The sequence below is a fragment of the Watersipora subatra genome, chromosome 2 (assembly GCF_963576615.1).
Source record: "Watersipora subatra chromosome 2, tzWatSuba1.1, whole genome shotgun sequence".
Classification (NCBI taxonomy): domain Eukaryota; kingdom Metazoa; phylum Bryozoa; class Gymnolaemata; order Cheilostomatida; family Watersiporidae; genus Watersipora; species Watersipora subatra.
Window position 1 is genome coordinate 32,085,362 of NC_088709.1, and position 19,955 is coordinate 32,105,316.

The 19,955-nt window shown below is 38.0% G+C and overlaps 1 protein-coding gene across 1 annotated transcript; it reads left to right on the top strand.

The window, feature by feature from the left end:
• Positions 1-2,562: 2,562 nt before the first annotated feature.
• On the top strand, positions 2,563-14,298 carry LOC137388129 (uncharacterized). The gene is made up of 10 exons (XM_068074641.1): positions 2,563-2,876; positions 3,725-3,908; positions 4,313-4,466; positions 4,856-5,015; positions 5,324-5,520; positions 9,210-9,381; positions 9,692-9,726; positions 9,886-9,994; positions 12,644-13,348; positions 13,772-14,298. Exons 2-10 carry the CDS (start codon positions 3,739-3,741, stop codon positions 13,909-13,911), a joined length of 1,842 nt encoding a protein of 613 aa, XP_067930742.1. The 5' UTR covers positions 2,563-2,876; positions 3,725-3,738; the 3' UTR covers positions 13,912-14,298.
• The last annotated feature ends 5,657 nt before the right edge of the window (positions 14,299-19,955 follow it).

Genomic DNA, 19,955 nt, shown 5'->3' on the forward strand with positions numbered 1-19,955 from the left:
ATTCCATCACACTGGTTACATTCAACATTTCAACCATACATGGTTTCAAAATACTGCATGGTGTTAACATGCTACCAGTACAATAAATCTAAAGCTAAGCCAGAAATTTCACATATTGATGTCAGTTAAATAAAAAAGAAATAATTTTAATAATAATAATTTCATTTAAAAAGATTAAGTTTACATTAGATTTGTTAGTTAGTCTGCGTCACAACCAGTGTACCCAATGAGGTATACAGTATAGCCTGTCAATCAGTAGTTGTACAGGTATCAATGTAACGAGTATGAAGAGGGTTTCTGGCAGATCAGTGGCTAAGGCGATGGCGAAAAATGTTTGTCATATCAAGTCCCTGGCGGCAGACTACAATGTAAAGAATCGCATCCATTAGAGACAATGAGTTCAAAATACAAAATGATCATATAGACATATAAGAGCTGACATACATTTATGGTGCAATATTTATCGATCATAACCTACCCAAAAAACGATCTATCAAAGCATGTAGCAATAAATTTAAAACTTGAAAATAGGAAGAGCTACAATACTGATTTGAACGTGTACGCAATGTGCATAGCCCTACATAAAAGTAATAGATGTACCCCCTTTAGCTTTAACCACAACAATAATTAGTTAACTCATACATCGCATACTTCTGTAAGGTAATAATTGATATGTGAGTGCTATAATGATACAATATAATTGATTAAAATACAACAAAATATGTATTAATATATATAATATGACACAACATAATGCAACATATCAGTCCTATAGCACAATTCAAATCAGTTCAATACAACATAATACAGCTATTGTAATACAATAGAATATAGTGTAATAACATAATAATACAGTACTGATAAGTTCTGCATGACACAATATAGAAACTTAAAACTAACCAAACCATCAGTTAAATAACAATCATACATTTGCATAAAGGTACTACACTTTGTGTTGATATTGGTTTGACGTTTCAAAGAGCAATACAGTCTCCAATTTTGTAAATAGGCGAGCTAAGTCTTAATAAAAATCAGCAGAGGCATTCTATATTACAAATAGTCCAGTATTACTGGTTTATTAAAAAAATACCCAATCTAGGTATTCTAGTATAAGTAATATAAGTAGCTTATAATGTTATGTAGTGCTACCGTTTTAGCCTAAAAATTAAACAAACTGAGTTAAGCTATTGAGTGTATGAAACAGTGAGTGTCTGAAGACACAGCAACAATACCTACGACAGAGATTAGTTTATTGTATAGTTTGTAACCAATATGTAAAATCTGGACTGAGAAGTTTGACTTGAGAGTTTGATTCATTATAATCAACACCTATCACTCATTGATCCAACTGACTACAGTACACAGTGAAGGAAACGCAAGATTTTCAATAAAGCAATGCATTTAATCTTTGATTAATTATTCATAAATATTAAGTAAAATGAGTTTGCTATCATCTCACCTTATTTTTTTCAGGGGTTTGAGATTCTTTGCAACTTGAGAAGCTCTTTGTTATTTCGACTCACTAGCAATCTTCCTCAATCATTCAGTGTGGCATTTACATACGACTAACACTGCGAGCTGCGATCTGGCTGTTTGTAGATGGTGCTCTACATCTCATAAAAACTTTGGATTATCGCTTTTTTCCGTTAGTAAAACTTTGTTGACTTCTTAGCATGTAAAACTTGATTATAATGAATTATGTACCTGATAATAGCTAGCTGTGGTAATCAATTTAAATAGAAGATACTAAATTTGCGTTACTACTTACTGACGTATACGGCAGTTTCTAACACGGAACAGCGGAAACAGACTAAGGGCACAAATGTTATCGGTGAATGCAAATACGCCCCGTATTAAACAAATGTATAGATTTATGTTTACCTAGCTGATTGGCTGATATGGCTAATTGCGCATGGCGCAAGGGAAATCTCATTTATGCATTTCTACCCATCTTTTAATGGCAAATAATCACTGCTTGATAAGAATAATTCCGGTAGGTTTAATAAAAAAGTTAGGAGATGTTTTATTCTATCCATTAAATCTAAGATTCGTCATACCCCATTGTCGTGCCACCTTGGCAAAAAAAACGACACAAAAACCCTGTGGCCACCAGACTATATGTATGTACTGTAAAACTAAAGCTAATAGCGAATTATTAGAATTATACTGTGCCGAGTTTGCAACTCGAGTTGTACAACTCGAGTTGCACAACTCGAGTTGTACAACTCGAGTTTGTAAATATAACTCGAGTTGTACAACTCGAGTTGCACAACTCGAGTTGTACAACTCGAGTTGCAAACTCGGCACAGTATAATTCTAATAATTCGCTATTAGCTGTAGTTTTACAGTACATACAGTTTAATTTCTATTAGCTAACGGGTGCCTATTGATATACCATTGTTAATATAACCAGATCTACGGTTATTCTACCGTAATACCAATATATTGCACCTTACTTTTGAAAAGTCGTGTTGCGCGTTCACAACTCGAGTTGTGCAACTCGAGTTGATCAACTCGAGTTGCGAACACGCAACGCGAGGCACTGTAAGGCGCCATACTTTCATGATATCAGTTTTATTACCAAACACGATTTCACAATGAATAGTTAGGCGACTTATGCGCTCCTCTACAAAGACGGATCGGAACTTCGGCTTGGTACTTACGAAACGTGATGGCGAGTATACGGATATAATTTTTACATAGTTTCAGAGTTTTGGTTTTGTGACCATGCATGGTTTGAATCAAAACTGCGATATTTCTACCTTTCGGTCTACGAGCTGGCAGTTTCGTTTCTGTCAGCAAAATATCTGAGCAGGTGTTTGTAACGCCCACTTATTACGAAATACCCGAACGGGAATATTCATATACAGTCCAATGTGAGTAATAAAAGATCTTTCAAATTAATTTTATAGCTTTTATTTTATAGTTAATGCATCATCATATCAGTATCTGAGTCTGTTGCTTTAAACGAATGTGGTACAACTAGTAATGCACAAGTTGTTTGTATATCAACAGGCCTGCCAACCCAAGAGTGGGGCAATGCGTGAGATTTGGTTTTGGGGCAATTGATGTATCAATGGTAGTATATATAAAATTGTGGAAATTGGTGCAAAAATCTCACGCATTTTCATTTTTTCTTTGGGGTGATTGCGTAAGTCTCACGCCCAATGCGTGAGAGTTGGCAGGTATGTACATGTATATCAACCATACGACTATTTATAGAAAATTCGATAATAACACAAAAAATGCTTGCGAAACAAATGATAAGTTGTTCACATTTGTTCCAAAAGCAGCTTCAACTCTGTAGGATACATTATCCCTAAGATGCAGTGTTTGTTTTCACTGTTCCACTGCTTACATATAACTTGATAACAACGTGTAAGCCTTATGTGTACTTGATAAACAACAAGATTAATATTAATAACTAACAAACTAACAAGATTATAACCCTAGCAGTTTTTTCAAAATACAGTAGGAACATCTAAAAAAATAATGCTCTAAATTAACACCATTTTTGACAATCGTTACACAATTTTCATGAGGCAGACACTGCATCTGCAAGCTTCATCATAAAATAAATAGAGAATTGGGGAGTTGTTGTTGTGGTCTCCCTGTTTGTTACAAAAATTACATATTTTGTGTTGTAATGCACATTGCTGCATTGTTTTACGCTCTTCTTAACTACCTATTTATTTACACATAAAAATATTAGTTATCTCTCTAGAACAATCCTATACAATGGCAAGAGCAAGCTTGGAGCCAAAAGAACCAATCGAATGTGGTTTCTGTATGGAGCAAAATGACCAGCTGATTGACCCAAGGTCACTCCCTTGTAAACATACTCATTGCTACCCTTGTTTGGTGAGAGATTTTGAGACTCGGAGAATAGTCAAATGTGGTACATGCAGGTAAGTTAATAGACTAGTATAGTGTCTAACATACTGTAGTTAATATGCGTGCATTTAAGTGATATCTGCAGATTCGTCTAGTCTTTACTTTTGTTATCTATCTTTGCTTTTTTCTTGTTCTACGACTTCTTATTTAATTTTTGTTCATACTTTTAAATTAGTATAAAATATGTTCTAAAAAACTTTATTATTTTTACCTCGGTAATGTAATTTATGATTACTAATTTGAATTTTTGGTGACAAGTGAACTATGAACAATTATTCAGTTATCTTGACTTTCTGAAGTAGCTCTGAAAATACAACTCCTATATAGTTAGTTCTTTTACAGTGGCTGTTGGTAGATCTATATAACTGGTTTACATTATCTCACATGCTACTGCTATATAGTTGAGACATTGTTTCAGAGAGGTATTTGATGTGACATTAGCCAGACTTCCTGGTACAGCCGGTCAAAAAGAGAGAGTTTGTGATAGTTGTGTAGAGAAAGAGGTGAATGAAGAAGTAGCAGTTAGTTACTGCAGCAGCTGTAATAGAAAGATGTGTCGTAAACACCTAGAGGTGAGTGTCACTTTTTCCAAGTATAAACTTGATCTAGTGTATGTTATATTCTAGCAGTATATAGAATTAAAGACATGGCGATAATGACTTCAAAAATTTGGGTAGTTATTAAAAAATAAATAAAATATTTTTATTCATTTTCATAAACACGTTTCAATATAAAGCTAAACTAAGGCCTGTTTAACACATAAAGGCTTCTGTAAAGGCAAATTTTATAATATAATAATATACTATTTTAAATAGTTTTATTTTGACCATACCAGCATCATAAGAAGTTATTAATGTCCTTTTAACTTAAGGTTAAATATAGGCTGGTGCAGCACATTAAAGCTTATGTAAAGCATGAATATGTAGTAGTTTAATAAATTTATCCATTTTTTTTGTGTCAGTTTCATGAGGAGTTTTTCCCTCTACATAGAGATGTCCCTAAAATAGAGGAGTATAGAAGCTGCTCAAGACACGAAGATTTACCAATCACAACTGGGTGTTCAACTTGCTGTAGAGCTCTCTGCACTACTTGTATAGTTGATAAAAATGGGTGTGATAATGGTGAGTCCATTTATTTACTATTTATCACATTGATTGGCTGTTTTTTATTTAATTTAATCATTTCTAGTCGACCTCTGACATTTTCACCCATTCAGTGGGCAGTTAGTTCTAATATACTATAAAAAGTCATGAAATCTGTCTGTTTGTCTGATCACAAATTTACATGGCGATAAACTCTCTAGATCTGATCCTGATCCTCATAGATACACATCTGAGCTTTGCAAAGCCAAAGTGAATATATCAACATTACCAGCTGTTTGTAATTATTTTATTTGTTTATCTGCTGCAGCAAAAAGTTGATATTTTAGATACAGCTCATTCTCAAGTCTCTCTGGAAGAACTAGTGAAACTCCTAAAGGTTAAAAGAGACAAAGCGAAGGCCGAGGCTCAGATCAGAGAAGGGGAGTTATCTGCTCTCCTCAAATATAGTACCAAAGTACACTCTGACTATGAGAAGAAGACAGAGGAACTGATTAAACAACTGCACAGTACTAGAGATAAACAGGTCAGGACTGGCATCTATAGTGTTTTGCATGATAACTGTGGAATCCAGGCTAGTTAGTTCCTGTAAATCACCACAATGGATCACCTTTATTGAATTCACTATTTCTATCAGTAACAGTTGCTTACTCTTGCTTCAGTGACTTCTGATGTCATCAATGGCTACCTGTATATGTTCAGTACTTGTTGTAAACGACGTTAGAGAATTTTGAAACTGGTTCCCATAATGCTTCAAAACTGCACTTATGACAAATCTGACCAACAAGCTTATGTTCTTTATTACCAAGCTTTATTATCTCTTATGTTCAACATCAACATGCTAGTATGTGCTTAAGTATTATTGGTAAGCCGCTGTGTAATTGATTGATGAATGTGTAGCAGGAGAAATGTACTTTTTGGTTTTCAAATTTGTGCCCATTCGGTCATAGGTTTAACCAACACAGTTGTTATAGACTGACTTCAGTCTGCTATATTGTAAAGGTTTTGTGTGACCTTCACTTTTCTCCACTAGTACAAGACTCGGTGCATAAGTTTATACATATATTTTCTGCTTAGTTCATAAGTTGTACAAGAATGATTAAGTAAGAGGCAATGAACAGGCCCAGAACAGCTCCGCTCTCTAGCACAAATGTTCAGGCTTATATAGCGGGTAGGCCCCCCTCTCGTTCTGCTTGGCTGGGCCGGCTCGGCTTGGGTTTGGCTTGGCTCTACTTGGCTCGGCTTGGCTCTGACTGGCTTAACTCTCACCTCGTTATTCTGCCTGACTGACCCCAGCCCGGCTCGGCTTGGCTCAGCCCTAGGCTCAGCTCTCAGTGGATCACATTCCACAACACTCTCCCCTCCATTGGTGACCACGGTCTCCAATCTAGACCTTGGGAGAGAGCTTATAGTAGTCACTCGGCAGACCTTCTCTCCTGTCAAGGTTCTTTCCAGGTCCTTGTCTTCTGTTTCGGAGACAGCTTCTCCGGGGCAGCCCGTGCTGGCCTCGACAGTCTCCTCCTCCCATTCCTGATCTCTTTTAGGTGCTGCCACACCTACCGGCTCCAGTGCACCCAGTGCTTCCTCAGCTTCTTTCAAGCTAGTTGTGACCAACGTCAATAAATCCTGTAGCGAGATGTTACCTTCAGTGTCCATCTTCTCGAGTGCTCTAACGTCGTCTAGAGAAAACGAGTGTTTTAAAAGGAAAGCTTTGGTCGCGTCCGTGAGGACCGTTTAACTGCCTCCCTGTTCGACCTTCGGACCGTTTTCCGACACTTCCATGGAGTAGCATACCCCATCTCCGTACCATTCCGGCTTCCTAGTGGGCTGGGCCGGTCTCGGATTGTGCCGGACTGGAGCTGATGGGATTTCTGGAGTTGATGGGATTTCTGGATTCGCAGTTTCTCCGGCTTCCTCCGAGTTTGATTCCGGTTCTCCCGGAACTTCTTCTCTTAGTGGGACCGGATTGATTTTTACTGAACTCGGTCTTTGGCACTCTCCTTTTTCCGGTTCGGTCGGGTTTTCCTTGGGAGTTGTCTCCTGTCCTCATTTTTTTGTGGCCTCCATCAACAATTTTCCACAGTGGGGGGGCATCATTGGCACTGGGTCACTCCTGACTTCCTCCGGCTCTCTCTCCGACCTGCTGGGTTGAGCCCCTTTCATGTTAGACCCCCTCCTTGGCTCCAGAGTGGCCGGGGCTTGTCCCAGTCTTTCTGGGCAAGCATGGTATGGCTTCAGTCTTGCCTCGCTCTGGATAGAAGACTGGCCCGGTCGCTCCACCAGATATGTGTGGTTGCCCCAAGCCTTCAGGACCTGGTATGGTCCCACGAACTTCGCCTACAGCTTGAGATTTTCTCCCCGTTTCCAGCATTTGTTCATGAGCCATACCCAGTTGCCTGGGGCGTACAGCGGTGGCTCCTCCCGGTCCTCCTGTCTCACCTCTATCTGGCTCTGTCGTAGAGCCTCGTGTACGGTTTGTAGCCTTTGCAGCACCTTGAGGGTGTGCTTGTGGGCAGGAAAAAACTCGGTCGGTGGAGGGTGACTCTCCAGTTGGTCTGGCAACCTCAGCTCCTGTCCCAGCATCAGCATGTTGACTGTTTCTCCAGTTGCCGAGTGGGGGGTGCCTTGGTATGCCCTCATCAGGTGCGGAAGCAACAGATCCCATTCATCCTGTCCCTGGGCCAGGAGTAATGCCCTCAAGAAATCTCAGAGTCATCGGCATTCCGTTCTACGATTCATTGGCCTGTGGGTTGTAAGGAGTGGTATGTGTCTTCTCCATGTTCCAGAGTTGGCACAGTTTGGCCATCAGTTGGCTCTTGAACTGCGCCCCCTGGTTCGTGTGGATCTGCTCTGGAAGCCCCAGGTAGCAGAACACCCGCTCGTCCAGCGTGTTCGCGACCATTGGTGCCGTGGCGTCAGGCAGTGCCGGCGCGTCCTGCTATTGGGTGAAGTGGTCAGTGAGGACCAGCACTCACTCATTTCCTCTTGGAGTGGCCTGAAATGGCCTGACCAAATCTACGGCCACCTTCTGCCAGGGCCTCCCGGCGTAGAGCCTTCGTTTCTCTCTGGCCGTGTTTTTCCCTCCATGCTTTGCGGCCTGGCACGCCTCACAACTTTTGATGAGCCGACTGACTGTGGACGTCAGTCCAGGCCAGTACCAAGTCAGCTGGAGGCAGCTTATCGTTCTTCCCACCCCAGAGTAAGCCAGGGTATGCGTTTGGCACACCGTGGTCTCCTGCATGGCCGGGGGGCAGATGGCGCCTCAATCTGGCGTGGCCCTGCGGGGCCACGCGTGCTTCAAGTACGCTGTCCTGTCGTATGCGTAGAAAGCCTCGCATGTGATGCAGGATACTCAGCTCTCTGCTTCCGACTTACAGGTGTTCCGCTGGCATCTCTTCTCTTGTGGCGATGGCACGATACATGATGTCCGGTGGCCTGTGTCCTTGCCAGCTTGCCCTTCGGTCCTGTCATCCCTGGTGTGGCCGGTAGCTCCTCGGAGGAACCTCCGGCAGCCAGGTTCAATCCGCCACTGTTGGGGCGAGAGTCCCGTGTGAGTTGCCGGCCAGCTTCCCGGGGTATGCGACGTTGCCCAGGATCGATCCCGCCCTGTCGAGAGCGGGGGACCCATCCAGGCAACTGGTCGGTACCCACGCGGCTAATGGCCCTTGTTCCCTTGCCAACTCCTTCTGTGAGGGGCCCCCGTCCCTCTGCTTAATGTTCGCGCATTGCCGGCAGTCCTCATAGGTTTGCCTGCTCAGCCCATCTGCGTTCCAGTGGCGAGTCCCTGACCGATGTTCCAGAACGTAGCGGAACTCCACCAGGATCTTGAGCCACTGGGCTACTTGGTTTGAGGGTTCCCTCCTACATAGCCATCGGAATGAAGCGTGGTCCATCCGTAGGAAAAACTCCTGACCATACAGAAAAGGCCGAAAGTGCTTAACTGCCTTGACTACCGCAAGCAATTCTCGTCGATTGACGCAGTAATTGCGTTCCGAGGGGATGAGGGTTTTGCTGTAGTAGGCAATGACCCTCTCGCACCCCTCCTGTACTTGGGACAGCACAGCCTCCACTCCACATCCGCTGGCACATGTGGCGTCCAAATTTATTGCCGCCATTAGGGCATAATCGCCAGGTGTTATTGACTTCTGATATTCTGATTGGTGAATTGTGTTTGAATTCCCGTATTATTAATAGTTTCATTAAACTTCTCTCCAGCTTGCCGAGTTACGTAACAAATATGATGACCTTGAAAAAGACCTTCTAGAAAACAGGAGGAGGTCAAAAGAACAGTTGGTGAAATTTATGGAGAGAGAAGTTGGAGTGAGAATGACGGAGATTAATACTCTACTACTTATGCAAAACACCAGGTTCAAGGATGCACAACCAGGTAATGAGAGTTATCTTTCCACTGATTTGCAGACTTGCTATAGATAGTCTAGTACAGATGGTGTGACTGACTAGGAGACAGTCTACAATATGTTAGTAATAAGCATATTGTGTAATTATTTATATTTGATGTCAATATAGAACTTATTCTATCTTCACTATATATGAAGTGTTTACATCTACTAATATGTCACTAACTTAGAGATAGCTTATGGAATATGATGTCCCTTGATAGTTGCCATATTGGATATCAGTACTAGCTAGGGACTCTATAGCTATGATTCTGTGTTTTTATGTAATTGGCTTTAAAGTAAAGTTTTTCTTTGAGCCATTCAATCAAATAGCTGTAATAACAGTTTTTTCTAGATTGTCCGATGATTCATCTAACTATTATCTTTAATATATAGTTTCATATTATCTTATGACTTCCTTTCAGATTCTCTACTACAATAATTTATGTATGACTCTAGTACATAACTTACCATATTATATGACTATTGATTAGGTTGACTTAGCAGAACGTTATGCTACTACAGCCAATGACATCCAGAGGTTTATTGACGAAGACCTGCCTTCCTTTAAACTGACCAATCAGAAAGCTCTCTCCACCCAAGGTATCTTAGTAGTTCATTAGAGTTCATCATGAATAGGAAGTTTTAGGCCACTCTAGTGATTCATTTATCATTCGTTTACACTTCTGGTGTAAACGATTTAAATACAACATTTTAATAGTGATATGCATGTAGTTTTTGTAAACAAAAGTGACACAAACAGCTCTAAAATACCGAAGTTATATATTCTAAGAATTTTGAGCTTGATTGATCATAATTATTATAAACATATTGCTTTGTACATGTATATTTTTACCATCTATTGAATAGTTCTTACTTTTTAATGTAATGTGTAATGAAACCGATAGCCGTCGCTCTACAAAGAAATACCGCAACTAAAAGAACACACGATAACACTTTCATTCTTATCGTTTCATTAATGTTAAGTTTTGTTTGTGCATTAGCTGTAGTATGTGAATTATATTTAAATTGTACTCATGAAATTATATTAATTACTGTATACATGCACATGTATATTCTTATATTGAGCTAACAAAACGTCATTGTTAACCGAACACGGACTATGGTCGACACGGCCTTTCGTTCGTTTCTCTGTGTCCGGGCAAGTTTTACCCGCGATTGGTAGTATATACGTAAAAGAGGCCCGAATTTTATGAAGGGCAGTTGGTGTTTAGACACTATACGATAAAATACAGACATTTTACCCGCAAAAGTCTAATTTATTAAATTGGATTATCCGAAGAGTAATTAGATACGACCCGGTATCTGTTTTAAGGACACAGAACCGAACTAAAAAATAACAGGGCCGTTGTCCGGACTACATGATTAGACTCAGTGGCCAACATAATCAGTAGCAACAGGTAGTAATGGACCGGGTATAACTTTAAAGGCAGTTGCCCGCAATCCATTACAATATATGGAGTTGTTGCTACCGCAAGAAGCCATGTTTTAACAACCGTGCGCAGGCGCTTTAGTTCTATTTCCTGTCTCGAGTTTGGCAATAGTTAAGTCGAGACGAGACCGATACGAGACGAGACAGGTCGATACTCGAGACGTCTCGTGTCTCGTTCCACCTCTACCTTCTCAGACATAGATATTAATCTGCTCCTCTCATAATTTTGGTACTTGTTAGGAAGCAAAACTTTATTAATCATACTAGTGTACAATCATATATAATCGAGGGGTTATGTGGTTTTTCTCTTCCAAATGCGGCAAGAAAGAAAGAAATATTATTAAGGCTAATTACAAGATTCTTATTATTCAAATCAAGTTTGACAGCTTGCGCCAGCTTGATAATTTACATTACATGAAATCTTTTACTTAGTACAAAGTAAAAACTACATAAATTCTTTGCGTTATGTGGAATTTACTTTATAGGTTTACGTTATAATAGCATCTATTGTATGTAATCTCTCCTGGTGAATGTATAAAATAATTAATATGGATGAATTTTCAGTTTATTACTATTGCATATTTGATAAATTTGCCTGATAAATATGTCTGAGACCACTGAGGAAAATAACTTATTGACCTGTAGTTTTGTTGAAATGTTTCCACTTCAGAAATTTTCAGTTTATTACTATTGATAATTTGATAAGTTTTCCTTCCATAAATATGTCTGAGAACATGTAGGAAATTAGACTATGGACCTGTAATTTTAGCTCTCTTTACATGTAGCAATGCAGGGCAAACTCAACATTATAGAATAGTATTTAAACCATAACTGCCACATACATCTTTTATCGTATTTTCTAGGTAAATCAGACACCCTGATTCCGATTTTGTACTCAAAATAAATATTGATTCATGCACCTACTTTCAAAGTAATGAAGGCTTTTTACAGCGTTTTAATATCGGTCTCGAAAACAACACAATCGACACAAAAAGCTCCGCCCATAAATATTCGATGTAACCTAGCTTCTTAGGAACGGGAACGGAAGTTAGGGATGTTTAGTCTGATTTAGAATGATAGAGATGGGTGTCTTAGAACCCATTATTATCTAAATTCAGCCTTCAAAATATTCTCAGTCTTTTTTGAAAGGAAGATAAGCTACTTAACATTGCATATTTAAAAATGAGCTCAAAAAAGCGCGATAACAATGCTAGCTTGTAATTAAATCGCACTTTTTTTGAGCTAATTTTTCTTGACGTTCAGCCTATTAAACATCCTGTAACAAGCTACGAGCAATTTTAAATGGTTTATCTACCTTTCATAAAAACTGAGAAGATTTTGCTGACTGAATTTAGATAGTAATGGGTTTTAGACACTCATCTCTATCATTCTAAATCGGAATGAACATCCCTAACTTCTGTTCCTAAAAAGCTAGGCTACGTCACACATTTATGGGCGGGGCTTGTTATGCCGATTGTGTTGTTTTTGAGACGAATATTGAAACTCTTTAAAAAAGCCTCCATGACTTTGAAAGTTAGTTTACGGATTTTTATTTTGAGTACAAAATCGGAATCAATGTGTCTGATTTACCTAAAAATATTATAAAAGTTGTACGCGGCAGTTATGGTTTAAAGTTATAATATTAGTAGTCAGATGTGTACTAAAGTTTCTGCGTCACTAACCAATTGTGAACTTGACGTATTTACATTACAACTCAGGTTAAAGTTCACGGTGAAGTATATATGTGCTTATGTTATTATAATATTGGTCTCTGTTCAGCTGTCTTTATATTTCTACAGCTGAAGCAAGAGAAATAGAGTTGAAGATGGTGGATGCTGTCGATATACCTGTCTGCCAACTATTTCCTCCGACATCCCTTATGTTCAATAATGTAGTTGATAATGTAGTAGAGTGCCATTCAGTCTGTCACTCTGATGGAGTCACATATGTAGGTGGTAAAGAGAAAAATGTGTATAAGATAAATGACTATGACAGTTCAGTTTCTTCTCTTCCATCTATAGAAGGAGTACTTGCCATTAATGGACTCTGTGTTTATGAGGAAAAACTGTATATCCTGGCATATCCATTCAAAGTTATTATAACTGATATGACAGCTACACAAATCACCAGCTGGGTTCATCCTGATAAATGTACTTATATTAATAAACTAGTTGTTACTGGAGAAAAGGTAGTAGTCCCTGATAGGTCTAACAAACGTATCTCAGTCTATTCACTAGATGGACAGGTTATTAAACACATACCTTGTCCACAAGATGGTGAATTGAAAGCTATGGCTCTCTGTGCTCCTGACCAAGAATCTGTTGTGGTATCTTCTGATAACACATCAACAGTGTTCAGAGTGAATATAGAAACAGGGGAGGTGGTGTGGACTTCTACAGCTGTGACTAAGCCTGGTGGAGTAACCTGCTATACAAAAAAGTACATATTGGTGACACCTATAGAGTCTGACCATACAGAGATACACATACTACACGCTGATACTGGTATGTAGTAAGTTCTACTGTTATCATGTAATATAATATTATACTACTTATAGAACCTGTTACACTACTTGATCTTCACTGACTGATATGATTCTTATATTATATATAGTCTTACTAATAGTCTATTTAACAGGTAGAACTTGTTACATGACTTTACCTTCACTGACTAAACACTTTACTTTATTGTTATATTCTGTTGTGATAGATGTACCAAAGCGATGTATTTCAAACGAAGTTTTGAAAAATTGATAAATCGCTAGTATTTAAGCAATATCTCGAGCATCAATGCAGATACAGTTTTACTGTAAATTGTATCTTATTCTAAACATAAAGTTCTTTAAGATAAGTATAAAATTTTTAGTGAACTCCACTTTTGCAAAACCTCCGACGCTTTTTTGCATTGTAGTTTATCTGTTCTCTCAGGTAATCATGTTGGTAAACTGATGGATACAGAGAAGAGAGCTGTCTCTGAAGTGCTTGACTTGTGTGTAAAAGGAGACACTCTTATAGTACCAAGAAAGAATCAGAATGCAGTGTTATACTATAAATTGATGAGTAAGTGAGGGAATTAAAAGGAGAATAACTTTACAGCAATAGCTAAACAGTATTATCTTTGGTAACATGTACTAATAATGTAACAAATTATTTGCTGCTGGTTAGATATTTCTACAGCTTCAATGACAGCATGACAGTTTCCATAAATGGAACACTGGAGACAACTGCAGGGCAGAGCTCAGTCTGTGGTATAGGTGAACTTGTAGAGAGTTTGTTTTGTCGTGATTGTTTTTAAACATGGTAAAATATGTTACAGTTCCTCTTCAACATTATATATTGAACTTAGTGATCTGTTCAGCTTTTAATACTGTATAAAGATTTGGGTTATTTTCTCCTTAAAATCTGTATCTCTCTTTTAGTTTTTTTCTAAAATACAATAAAAGATAATAATTTTATTGTCAGCTCTATAGCAGACTGTTCAATAACTGAAGAGCGACAAGCTGTACAACTAGCAAGGAAACACTTCATTATAATACAACATTGTCAGTAATTTTGTGTGTTTACAAGGTATTGATATTAATGAATGGCAGAGCAGAAGAATTTTATTGGAAATTTTTACAAATGTCTGACATTTTGATCTGACGGCATAATCTTGCCTCTGCATAACGATATATATTCCTAACTAGCCATAAAAACCAGCAAGAAAAAATTACCATGCGCAGAAATCAGAGGGTTACCATTGCTACCAGATAAAGGTGCTCTGTGCTACCGCCCAGACAGAGTCAAAGACATGACCACCTGATCTACAATTAATGTCTTGCATGGAAAAACTTTGACCTTGTGTGAAATCAGTCGGTTCATTCCATCACCATGAAAAATGCTCATGCTAGTCGTGCACTAAAAGCTAGTTGAACCTGGGATTTAATACTGTTTCAGCTAAAAGACCACTGAATCTGGGTGAACCTGAGATCAGAGCTTCAAGTGCTGAAGTTAAGAGAAACTCATCTTATTCATTCTCATTATTGTAGTAGGTCCACAAGTAACCCTTCAAGATGTCTAGTTGAGGTCTTCTCTGTCTATCCCCAGGACATACCACAGTGTCTGCCACTGTTACCACAGTGTCTGCCACTGTGGTTACAGTGGCAGACACTGTGGTAACAGTGTCTGCCACTGTTACCACAGTGTCTGCCACTGTGGTTACAGTGGCAGACACTGTGGTAACAGTGTCTGCCACTGTTACCACAGTGTCTGCCACTGTGGTTACAGTGCATGCGAATAAACTTAGTTTAGACAAACTACCTCTTTTTGTTCAAATAGGTTAGTCTATCACAATGACCTCTTAAAAGTACGGTTAACTGTCACAGAGTTATCAAAGCTGCAACAATGACCTCTTCAAGATAATGATTCATTACCATAGTTGCAACTAAGCTTTACATATAGCTTTCCATGTTCTGCTAAAGTTTTAAAGTTCACTCCAGAGCTCAAAGTGAAATTTTTCGTAAAAGCGCTCACTGAAACTAGGATTGTCATAAGCTATTACATGTATATAAGTTTTTAGGTACATAGTACAACTATAAACATAGTAATAGTAGGTCAACAATCACTCGAAGAGTGATTGTTGACCTACTGTTCTGCTGCTGACCTGCTGTTCGCCGAAAACATTTTCACAATGCCTGAAAGAGACATGATGGCTGTGCTCTCTCAGCTCAGCAATTCTTGTGTGTAAAACAGTAGGCCTAATATTTTTCTTTTGAAATGAGTAGAGAAGTTGGAGGTGCGATCTCTTTGTACAGAAGGTCTAGTGGTCAGACAAATTTTCTTAACATGCTAACAAAAATCAATTTCATCACAAAAACAGCATCATTTGAGTTTTCTTGCCAAAATAAGTTGAAAAAGGTTTTAATGAGATCGACTTAAATTATATTGAAAATGAAGCCAGAAGCTAATAGGTGCTAAAATCTTAGTGATAAAAAGTTGAAATTTAGGAAAATAGTTTAAAATAAATACCAAAACTTAGCTTTATGTGTGTGTTTAGTAAGCTAAACTTATTCAAAGTGAATTCACAATTAATGTTATACGTACATTTGTTTTGAAGTTCAGAACTCTCTATGGTATGTACTGCACATAAATACATTGCAATGTTACATTTTAATGCAGATCATAACCAATAAATACACTAAATATGCTAAAATTATTGTAAATAATTTTAATTACTATGTTTAACATACTATTTTGTTACTAATTTTTAATTAGTACAGTACTTGTATACAATTTTGATGATTTTTACCAGGAGATGTTGGTACTATATAATTACTATGGTTTCTATGCCCCACCATACAATTTTTTCACTTTTCGATGCCAACCCTGTAATGGAATATAGTCGTATCTTGAGGGCGCACTGGATATAACAATGTAATTTATTAGTTAGTAATTGGGAGGACATATGGCTAAGGTAGGTGCAGATTGTCAAACTTGTTTAGATACCAGACTAGTTTCTGTAACAGGAAAAAGGGCTGACATGACAAGCAACTTTTTATATCCCAGAACAAAGTCGTACTGGACCAACAGATTGGCTTACAGAATGTGTTAAACTTTATTTTTAAGATACTGAAGGTTAGAAATAACATTCTACTAACTAAAAGTTTTACCTTCCCCAAGACATTACCAAATATGATTTATATACACTTTACCTAGTAATATACTAAACTTGGTAGATTATAACGAAAACGAGACAATGGTCTGTTGTTACCTGAAAAAAATTAGAATTTCAAACATGTTTTTCTTTAACTTGTTTCCTTGTCAGCATGACACTGAGACTGCTTGTAGACTATTCCTTTTTCATAGTCACATCAACGTGGTTTTCTTTTTTTCTCTCTTGTGATAGAACATTTATCTGGCATCCTGCCAAATGCCTCACAATCCTTAAAACATTCCTCTTAATAGTCTACTGACTAGTCTGTTTCTGTTGTCTAGCAACAATATCCTGTAAGTGTTAACATAGTTGTTAGGGTAGTGGAGAGCTCATTGTGGATTGTTGATTCTATCAAATTAGATTAGGTCAGCTTTTAAAATTCTTGATACTTTTATACTGGTTTTATGGCGTGCTAGCAACTACTATCTATCAAGTATCGCAGTTTTTTCAGTCTTCAAAATTCATTCTCAACAGATGAACCAGACACGGGACTTATTGTAGTCAGACCTGTATTCCCTGGTTGTAAGTTGGGCCTGCAAATATTAGGCGACTAGTTATGAACACCTGGAGGTTTGGACCTTTGAAGCATCAACAACCTCAATGTATGCATAAATGCAATCAATTGTAAGCATCAAAATCTACATAAAAATATTGCTTATGGTTTATAGTAGGCAAAACGTTTTCTTTATTTAACGAATGATATAAAGCTCATGACACTACAGATTTCTGTAAGGGGCATTGACAGAACAAGAGCTATTCCTTCTTTATTGCAATAGCCATAGTTGTGTCAATGTGTCGATGACAGAAATCTTTCAAAATTGATTCTGTATCTATTTCGACATCTTTATATCTGTATAATATTAGAAAATTATTTAGCCGAGCCTGCTCCATAGTGCTCCTCGTTGATGTTTTGATTTGCTTCAATGCAGAAAAGGAACTCTCACTCACTGCATTACTGGCAGGCAAAACCAATACCAAAGATTAGTGAGCATGAAAATCAGTGAAGATGCAAGTTTGGGGTCATCTTCACATCCCCAACTATAAGCAATAAAGTTCAGTTTGCAAGTCTTAACAAAGTCTTACAAGATCACTCATTTGGCAAGATCACCACGGAGACAATTATACTAGTAGAACGCTGGTAGCTACCTAATAGATTAGTTATTGGAATTCCAACCGGTCTTGGAATTTCAAAACTTGGAAATTCCAAATGAATGAGCTTAGAACGTAATTCTTAGTACTCTGGCGGCTCAGCCACCCAGCCAGAGTACTAAGAAGTTTGGGGCGGCTCAGCCACCCAGCCGCTCCAGGAAATACGGGTCTGATTGTAGTAATTGGTTGAACAGAAGACTAGTGAAACACTTCTTGGTAAGTGCTAATTTTCTGGTAGAAATATTCTAGTTGTTTTCAGTCACGTTGTAATTAAAATCTTTTATTTGGAGTGACTTGATCCCAGAGTACAAAACCAATAAAGTGATTTAGGAATTAAATTTAACAAACAAATTGCTATATTATAACCCATATTGTTTTGTACCTTTGTTAATGATCAATGTATCAGCTATAAATAGATATAAAAGTTAGCTCAGCTAGCTGGCCCGACTATGGTAAAACTCTCATCAGAGGAAGTTCAGTAACAAATTTACAATGGAATTATAAATTGTTAAATAAGCTTAAGCATAGATTGCATGAAAGGCTGTACTGCAACGTAAGAAATCAGGCTACATTGCAGAGTTTATGGCTGTAGATCATAGTATGTTTTTAGAGTAAATTCTCAATGCCCTCAAACTGTTGTAGTGAAACAGAGCGTACCTGTTTATCTAGAAAGATCTATAAAATTGTACTGCAGCAGAACCGCAGTTGGCTAGAATCTGATTGATGGTAGCACTAGCAGAGAATGTAGTGCAACCGGTAAGTCTGTAGTAAGGAGTGAACTTATGAAATGCTGAAGAGATGGCTGTAGTTTACAATAGAATTATAATTTCAAGCCTTATATGCTTAAACGTAGATTGTGGGAAGGGCTGTACTGCAGCGTAAGAAATAAGGCTACATTTGAGAGTTTATGGCTATAGATCATAGCATGCTTTCAGAGATAGTTCGTAATGGTCCATTAAATTGTTGTCATGAAACAGACTGTGTCTGTTTATGTAGAAAGTTCTATAACATGATACTGAAGTAGAACCACAGTTGGCTAGAATCCAATTGTCGATAGCACCTGCAGAGGACGTAGTGCAACCAGTAATGCTGTAGAAAGGAGAATATTATGGCAATACTGCTGTAATGACCAACACTAGTACTGATGGCAGCACTGATAACTAGTGACTCTGCAGAGAAAATCAGGTAGCTGTAGCTACTAACACTATAACTTATGAAAACACTGGTAGCTGGAGAGGTGGACTTTCTAGCTCCAAGGGGGTAAAGGGTATCTACATCAAAGATGAGACCAAGGATTCTAAAATTCAAAAGCGGATCTTGACTTGCAGTGTTTGGAGGGGATTGGGACCAAAGTGAAGGGTGAGGCAAGTCAATGTGATGAATTAAAAATTAGCTTTTAGAATTCTCTGTTCTTGCTCTGGCATACTACGAGAATCATCACTTATTTTAGGAGGCCGACTTGTTAGTGTGATTCATGGAATGTTACTTTAACATAATTATATTATTTAAATAAGTAACCTAATATATGATTTACAGTGTAGTGGTAAGGAAGACAATGCAGTATATGTAAGTACCCTAGACCGAGCAAGAACAACCATATATGCAAAGGGTTAAAATTTTGAAAGAATTTGAGACAAATGCAAATGGTGTATAATGAAAAAACAATTTAGACTTGGCTAAAATTAAATGTCCTACACGGGTTGTCTGCTCTTGCTTAAATAAATTACTTTAAACATCGCTTGTTATAGGAAGTTCAATCTATCTTGTGTTTCACGGAATGGTACATAAATATAATTATTATATATTTCAAAGAGCAACCTTTGAATCTAAAAGGTTTAGTGCTAAAGTAAGCAATGCGTAATATTGAAGAACAGTTAACCTAACTATAACAATCCTGTATATAATGATTCATACAACCAATACATGTTTGACATGTTAGCTTGGTTAACTAACAAAATCACGACACAGAGTTGTTTTATCTCTAGTTTGTTCGTTATTATAAGGATATGATCAAGACACCACCATGTACCGTATGGTGTAAGCACACGCTACATGAGGTATTATTTTAGCACTGCGCCTACGCGCTGCGATGTTTCTGTTAAGAAATAGTTTTGGCCTAACTCTATACAACACGATGCTTCTTTGTATTTTTCGGGTTAGGGCTAATTTGCCACACGATATTGCTGTGGAAAACAGCACTAACTGTTCTTTCCAGAGAACTGTTTAACAATTACTAGGTTGTGCGTACAGCTAAACTTTCAGTAGCAACAG

Coding starts and splice junctions, on each gene's coding strand:
- LOC137388129 (XM_068074641.1), top strand. CDS start 3,739: ATGGCAAGAGCAAGCTTGGAGCCAAAAGAACCAATCGAATGTGGTTTC. Junction 3,909..4,312: donor GTCAAATGTGGTACATGCAG/GTAAGTTAATAG, acceptor ACATTGTTTCAG/AGAGGTATTTGATGTGACAT. Junction 5,016..5,323: donor TAAAAATGGGTGTGATAATG/GTGAGTCCATTT, acceptor TTGATATTTTAG/ATACAGCTCATTCTCAAGTC.